Source organism: Meleagris gallopavo, chromosome 19 (assembly GCF_000146605.3).
Source record: "Meleagris gallopavo isolate NT-WF06-2002-E0010 breed Aviagen turkey brand Nicholas breeding stock chromosome 19, Turkey_5.1, whole genome shotgun sequence".
Classification (NCBI taxonomy): domain Eukaryota; kingdom Metazoa; phylum Chordata; class Aves; order Galliformes; family Phasianidae; genus Meleagris; species Meleagris gallopavo.
Genome location: NC_015029.2, coordinates 202399 through 209842, shown reverse-complemented (window position 1 = coordinate 209842; position 7444 = coordinate 202399). Strand labels below are relative to the sequence as shown.

At 54.7% G+C, this 7444-nt stretch overlaps 2 protein-coding genes across 2 annotated transcripts in view; one reads left to right on the top strand and one right to left on the bottom strand.

Moving 5' to 3' along the window:
* Positions 1 to 46: 46 nt before the first annotated feature.
* The window catches only part of DPP7 (dipeptidyl peptidase 7), a 20181-nt gene continuing 12783 nt past the window's right edge, over positions 47 to 7444 (bottom strand). The window contains exons 8-12 of the mRNA XM_010721105.3: positions 2964 to 3082; positions 2735 to 2891; positions 2491 to 2555; positions 1519 to 1589; positions 47 to 415 (exon numbers count right to left, since the gene is read on the bottom strand). Of these exons, the coding sequence (XP_010719407.1) occupies positions 274 to 415; positions 1519 to 1589; positions 2491 to 2555; positions 2735 to 2891; positions 2964 to 3082 (554 nt within the window). The 3' untranslated portion in view covers positions 47 to 273. The remainder of the gene's footprint in view (positions 416 to 1518; positions 1590 to 2490; positions 2556 to 2734; positions 2892 to 2963; positions 3083 to 7444) is intronic.
* The window catches only part of LOC104913644 (kelch-like protein 9), a 5588-nt gene continuing 1971 nt past the window's right edge, over positions 3828 to 7444 (top strand). Inside the window, exons 1-2 of the mRNA XM_010720669.3 lie at positions 3828 to 4862; positions 6128 to 6380. Of these exons, the coding sequence (XP_010718971.1) occupies positions 3828 to 4862; positions 6128 to 6380 (1288 nt within the window). The remainder of the gene's footprint in view (positions 4863 to 6127; positions 6381 to 7444) is intronic.

Genomic DNA, 7444 nt, shown 5'->3' with positions numbered 1-7444 from the left:
TTTACCATCGTCCTACCCGACACATTCTTCAGGACAGCAATGACTCCTGAGCCTTCAGGAAAATTTTATTGTTTCCACTTTCTCATTATGAGCAGGTGAGCATGAAACCCATGCAACGTGATTTGGACTTCAGTCAGTAATTTGCCTTTTTGGTTTTCTTCTGCTGCTTGAATTTCCATTACTGGGGCAGAGGAGGCAACACCTTCTCCAGAAGCAGAGCTCTGCTGCCTCGGGCAGCCCAGCAGCACCTGAGTGTGGCTCCCATGGCTGCACTCACTGCCAGCTGCCGGCTGGCGCTCCGGAGTGCTGCTCCCACGCTCCTTCCATCCTTGCAGATTTCACCCAGCTGCTGATGATACTCGCTTCTAACTTGCGTGCCTCTATGACAGATGGAGGGTCAGCTGGGTTGTGGCCGCTGGGGACAACAGAGAAGCGTCACAAAAACTGAGTATGCCCTCAGCAAGCTTGCAGATGACACCAAACTGAACGGTGCAGTCAATAAACTGGAGGGATGGGAATCCATCCAGAGGGACCTGGACAGGCTGGAGAAGTGGGCCCATGTGAAACATATGAGGTTCAATAAGGCCAAATGCAGGGTGCTGCACTTGGGTCGGAGCAATCCCAGGTATTTATACAAACTGGGGGAAGATCTCCTTGAGAGCAGCCCTGCGGAGAAGGACTTGGGGGTCCTGGTGGACGAGAAGCTGGACATGAGCCAGCAGTGTGCGCTTGTAGCCCAGAATGCAGCCAGCTGTGTTCTGGGCTGCATTAAAAAAGGGGTGGCAGCAGGGAGAGGAAGGTGATCGTCCCCCTCTGCTCGGCTCTTGTGAGGCCCCATCTGCAGCACTGCGTCCAGGCCTGGGGCCCCCGGAGCTCTGGGAGCGGATCCAGAGGAGGCACTGAGATGGTCAGAGGGCTGGAGCAGCTCTGCTGTGAGTAAAGGCTGAGGGAACTGGGCTTGTTCAGCTGGGAGAAGAGAAGGCTGAAGGGAGACCTCATTGTGGCCTTCAGTGCTTGAAGGGAGCGGATAAACAGGAGGGGAATGGCTGTTTGTGAGGGTGGGTGGTGATAGGACAAGGGGGAATGGTTTGAAACTGAGACAGGGGAGGTTTAGATTGGATATGAGGAGGAAGTTTTTCATGCAGAGGGTGGTGAGGCACTAGAACAGGTTGCCCAAGGAGGTTGTGGATGCCCCATCCCTGCAGGCATTCAAGGCCAGGCTAGATGTGGCTCCGGGCAGCCTGGGCTGCTGGTTGGCGACCTGCACATAAAGGGGGGGCGTGGGGGTTGGAACTAGATGACCTTTGAGGTCCTTTTCAGCCCAGGGCATTCTATTATTCTTTGAAACTCTAAGAGCTTTTGTATTAGGTTTAAAAAAGGATTCTTCTTGAATGATGCTACAGCATCATGGTATCCAGTTCTGCTTAAATAATATTATCTCCTAGGTCCTTGGCCCAGGGCAGCTGGGAATTTGCTAAAGCAAAGATCAGTACCTCGAAGCTGTCAGTGCACACATACCGCAGATCCAGGTGATGAGCACCTCCTTGAATGGTCACAGCAGTCAGCGAAGGACTCAGGCTGCTATTTATCTGGAATGAGAGCAGCAGAGAGAAACTCTCACCAAATGACCAGGCAAAACCAGACTTCAGTTCTGAAAACTGTCTGTAGGGCTGGGAAAGACTGGGGAAAAGCATGAAAAGAGATCCATGGTGCAGCCGGTACCGTGCTCGCAGGATGTGTGGGCCAAACCCATAAGATAGAAACTGTCAACCTAACCCAGCACAGGCAGGCTGAAACTGCAAGCTCCTCATGGCCTAAGCAACCTGCTCCTTTTATTGCTGGCACTGCTAAGGCAGCCTGCAGCAAGGGATGTCTGCATTATAATTAAGAGCTCAACTAACTATGCATCCTGCTTTGGGTCCTTTTTAACCTGAGCTCAGAAGTTTTGTTGAATCTAAACTGAAGTGCTTCTTGCTTCGGCTGCTGGTTACAGCAATTGCCTGATCTCACAATGTGGAGAGGGGAGAAATCACAGAACACTGAATTGACTGAGACTCTCTCAAAACAGAATTGCAACAGGTTCTCAGAATTATAAGATCGCAGAGTGGTTTGGGTTGGAACAGACCTTAAAGCCCATTCAGTCCCAAGCCCTGCCACAGTCGGGGCACCTCCCATCAAGCAGGTTTCCCAGGACCCTATCTGACTCAGTCCTGAGCATCCCCAGGGTTGGGGCAGACCAGCCAGGCTCTGGGGTTCCCATTGAACCTACCGCTCCAAACCTATCACTGCCACAGCATCATTCCTGGCTGTGGCATCTCACTGCTCCAAGTGCCGTCATTAATGTCCCCAGGGACTGCAGCATAAAACAGCCACATGCAGAAATTCACAAGGGCTAATGCTGACCAGCAGGGCTGCTCTGAAAGAGCCGTGGGCAGCGCCTGCCCCAAAAGGCAGCTCTCTCTGCTTGGGGGCAGCAGTGCGTGCGCTTACCCCACCTCCAGCCCACGGGTCCAAGTCTCCATTTGAAAAGACGATATTGCTTGCACTTTTCAAGTCTGAAATTCAAAGATGACACGTGAGACCCTCATCCCTACCCAGCAACCACAGATGAGAACTTCCTATTTCCATCTCGACCTGTGTCTGTCCCCACAGAGCTCAGCCAGGTGGAGCACAGGGAGAGAACTGCACAGCAACACAAAGGGCTGAGCAGGCGGCTCCTCTGCAGCAGACGCACCTCCTCCCCAGAAGTTGATCTGCAGCCACTGCGCTCGCGGCCTCACTCGCCATCGGCTCCAACAGTACTGCTCTCTCATGGCCTCTGTGAAGGGCATCTCAGGGAACATGTCTGTCACGTTGTTGCTGTTGAAAGTTAAGTTGATCTCGGTACACGCCTGAAACAGAACACGAGCTGGCATGGAGGAGGGGTTGGCGCAGCATCCCTGCTGGCATCCCCAGTGCCTCACCTGGTAGTCCCAGGCCTCAGCATCCGCACCAGTGCCGCAGCCTGTGGGGTCAGCGCAGGGCCGGTACAGCTGGTACACATCATAGCACTGCACGGAGCCGGAGGAGTTGTAGAACACCCCTGCCAAGTGGGAAGAGCACAAACAGACCCGTTGGTGTGGACCCTCTGCCGCTGCATCCACAGGCTCCGTGCAGGCCAGGACCAGCTGGGGAGTGGCTGGGGCTGCGGCAGGCACAGAGCAAAGCACCAGCTGTAAGTCACGGTCGCAGCTTTACACCTCACTGCTGCCTGTGTATTACAGCCCACTCTGCAATGAGCTCTGCTCACCCCGGAAGCTGTGACCATTCGTCAGCCCCTGCACCTCCAGCCCAACTCTCTGGCACCGTGCGTGGGAAGCATCCTGAGACCCAACTGAGATGGGTGCAACTGCTGTGACCGTCCCACCCTCTCCCTGAAAACTGCTGTTGTGTGAACGCATCAAATTGAACACAAGGGCCGATGTGGGAGAGTGCATCCTACACAGGATTTTGTTTGACTGTTGTTTAAAAAGGGAAGGCTGGCATGTGCAGGCTTGCCCCGATGAAAGAGCACCTGCCCAGCAAAGCACTGCTGGGGAGGGCCGGAGGAACAGGCTGCTTTTGTGCAGCGGGGCCGTTACCGGACAGCAGGGCAGGAATGCAGTTACACCAGTGACTGCCTGCTGCTGCAGAGCCAAAGGACCACAAGTGCCGTGCGGCACCCAGCACTCCGAGGAGGTCTGTGTGCAGGCAGCACCGCCTCGGCTGTCCTGGAGCATGAACCTGCAGACCTGGGGCTGCTCCTGGCCTATGTGCTTCTAGGGCAATGCTGTTAGCTTGCAGACAGCATGGGGAGCCTCGGGTCTGACACCTACCTGGAGAAACTTCTGGAAGGCATCAGCAGGCTTCGCACCCAGAAAGCACTGTGCGATGTAACACTGGAGGCAGAAGGGGTTTGCTTTCCAGCACACAAGATCATTTTAGCATCAGCAAGTAATTACTGCAAGATTCTATTTGTTGGGAACGCGACAAGGATGGGGAGCGCAGATGGAAGCATCCGTCTGAACACTGTCAGTGCCGTGGGGCTGAGCAACGTCCTCAGCTTCATTTACTCCAACAAATTGGATCTCTCCTTACAGAACATCGAGGAGACATTCAAGGCTGCAGAAGCCCTGCTGGTTGGAGAGGTGATCAAACTGTGTTTTCAATTTCTGGAAAGCTGCTTGAGTGGTGAGAACTGCATGGACATTCTACGCATTGCCAAAAAACTTGGCCCCATAGAGCTGAGAGAGAAGGCCATGTGCTACGTAGGGCAGCATTACAAACAGTTCCTGGGCAATCCTCAGAGCCTGAAGGATCTTGACAGAGGAGCCCTCTGTGAAATCTTAGACAGGACCACCACAGATGGGAGCAGTGAGCTGGAGCTGCTCAGAGCTGCTGTGAGCTGGCTGCAGCACGACCGCACGCGGCTGCAATACATGGGGGACATTTTAAAGCGCATCAGATTCCCTCTCATTCCTTTCTGTGATCTGCAGCGCTACATCCAGGAAGTCCCTTTGACGAGGCTGGACTGGGGCTGCTGCCGGCTCCTCCAGGACGCCCTGATCCACCACTTCCAGCTCTGCACCCAGCTGTCCCGGCAGACCCCACACACCGCCCTCCGCTCCGCTTCCCCCGCACTGCTCATTGCTGGCGGCAGAACCACCACCAACAGCATCTGCAGGGAGATGTGGGCTGCAGAGCAGAGTTGCAGCACCTGGCGCAAAGTTGGAGACCTCTGCGTGCCCCTATACAACCACTGCATAGTTGTCATCGATGACTTCCTCTTTGTCTTGGGGGGGCAGAGCACATTCGATCCCACAGGAAAGCAGCCATTAAATGAGGTAAGCCAAGAAACTTTTAGCCTTGGAAAGGAGCAGGGGAGGAAGGGGATCATTCTGCTGCTCACTGTAGGTCTCCCACCTTTCCATGTTAAAATACTACAACCACAGAACATCCTGAATTGGAACAGACTCTCAGGGATCACCGAACCCAACCCGGCCCCACGCAGCACCACCCAACCCCCAGCCCTATGGCTCAGAGTGGTGTCCCTGTGCTCCCTGAGCTCCAGCAGCTCGGGGCCGTGCCCGCTGCCCTGGGAGCTGTGCGGTGCCCAGCCCTATGGGGCACAGCAATCCCCCAGCCTCACCTGAGCCTCCCCTGACAGCTCCATGCTGTTCCCTTGCCCCATCACTGTCTCCGGAGAGCTCAGCGGGGCAGCCCCTCCCCTTTCCCGGTGGCAGTGCTCAGCCAGGTGCACCCCAGGGCAGAGTTGGCCCTTTGGGCCGCAGGGCACAGTGCTGCTCACACTGCCTTTTAGAGCCCTGTGCAGTATTAGGAGCCCTTGGGAGCGCAGGTTCCAAACTCTGGTAAGCGGTCAATTCCTGCCCCATCTCATCTGCTCCCACTGTAAGCTGTCCCACTAATCCAAACAGAGCCGTCATGAGCTCAGCATCTCAGCAGTCTATCAAGCAACCACACAAACCTTACCCCCAACCCATCGCTGCTGCGGCAGGCACTGCCATTGGGGGCACAAACTTGAAGCCTCCTGCACTCAGCAGCTGCAAGTGGCATTTCCTTCCCTGAGGCAAAGTCAGGAGGTGGCTCAGCAGCAGTGGCACACATTCAGGGATGCAGCAGGGCCACAGCCCATGCCCAGCTTCAACAGCACCTGGTTCTGCAGACCAGACTCTCCTATGAGCTGGGCTTGCTAATCAAGACAACAGGATGGAGCTCAGGGGATTGTTTAAGGTTGGGTAAGATGTAAAAGCTCAGCTGCCCTCTTCACTACACATTCAAACAGAAGCAGAGGTGTTTTAAAACAAACAAACAAACAGTTTTCAGTAGATGTGTGCTAGCTGGCTTTCATAGCTTAACATTTTTCCATCAAACCAAGTGTTCCAGCTCCTGCTCTTTGCAGGTAGGAAGCGCAGTCTGTTCCCAGCAGCAGAGCCTCGTGAGCTCGCTCAGGGCACACAGGGCTGCAGGGTGTCAGCTCCAACAGAGGCACTGCTGTTCAGCTCTCTTCCAGCCTCGAGAAAACTTGCATCAGTTCCTGAAGCCGGGCGCCTGCCTTCAGTTCATGGCCTCCCACATGCTGTGATTCCAGGTGTTCCGATTCGACCCATGCAATGCTTCCTGGCTCCAGCTCGCCAGCATGCTGCAGCGGCGGACGCGCTTCCACGCAGACGTGCTGTCCGACCACATCTTTGTGGTGGGGGGTGGGACGCTGCTGGGGACCCTCACCCACACCGTGGAGTCATACCAGCCAGCTGCCAACAAGTGGGAGTTTGCAGCTCCCCTCCCCATACCTATTGCTGACCACGCAGGCGCAACCCACAAGGGAATCCTCTACATTTCAGGTGAGAAGTCTATCCCAAACCAGCTTATTGCCAGAGCTCAAGCCTGCACCCACACCAGCAACAGCCACAGCTGACATCCTTTTCCAGCTCCATTAAACACAAACCCACTGCCAGCCTGAATGGCCTGAGCTGTTTTCTTCCCACAACATTAAATGCAACACCTCCTGCTTGCAATTCAGACTCCTGCTTAGCTCTGACCTTGCAGTCCTGCCAAAATCCCAAAGCCTCACTGGCAGGAAGGCAGACCAGGGGCAGGCAGCTGTAGTGCTGCAGATGGGATTAAACTCAGCTGTTAATCCACATGGGAGATGTGGCACTAACCCACTGAGCTGCTGAGATGTGCTAACCCAGAGCCAGGGATGCATCCCCCTGCTGGGGAGGGGCTGGGGCTGCACGAGGAGCTGGAGGGGGACAGGACCGACACAGCAGATCCAGGCTGGCCAAAGGGACATCCCAAAGCATACAGCATTGTGCTCAGCAATAGGACTGGGGGGAAAGAAGGTGGAAGGACAGTCACAGGGAGCGATGGCATTTCCCACCAGGAAAACATTACATCCCCTGCTTTCCTGGAACATCTGCCTGCTGATGGGAAGCGGCAAACAAATTCTTCATTTTGCTGCATCTGCATGCACAGCCTCTGCTTTACGCAGCAAGCTGTCTTCACCTCAATCCATGAGTTTTATCTTTATCCCCCGACCCCACTCCTCTCCCCCATCCCACTGGTAGGGAGTGAGCATGCATCTGTGTGAGGCTCAGCTGCCCACTGGGGTTCAACCGCAACTCACGCAGAGAATGCACAGAGCTCAGGAGATGGGTATGTGCCCAAAATGGAGCATCATCTCTGCTGTTTGCAAGGACTCTCTGCAGATTGGAATTCAACAGGCAGAAAATTAAAGGTATTCACCCTTCCAGAAGCAGCATCCTTGTTCTGCAAGGAGCTTTTTTGTAACACAGCCCCAAAATAGGGAGAACCCAACAGAGACGAAGATAACAACAGCAATGGCAGAGTGGCTCTGATCTTCTGACAAAGGTCTAAAGCTCAGAGAATGGTTTCCTTTTAAAAA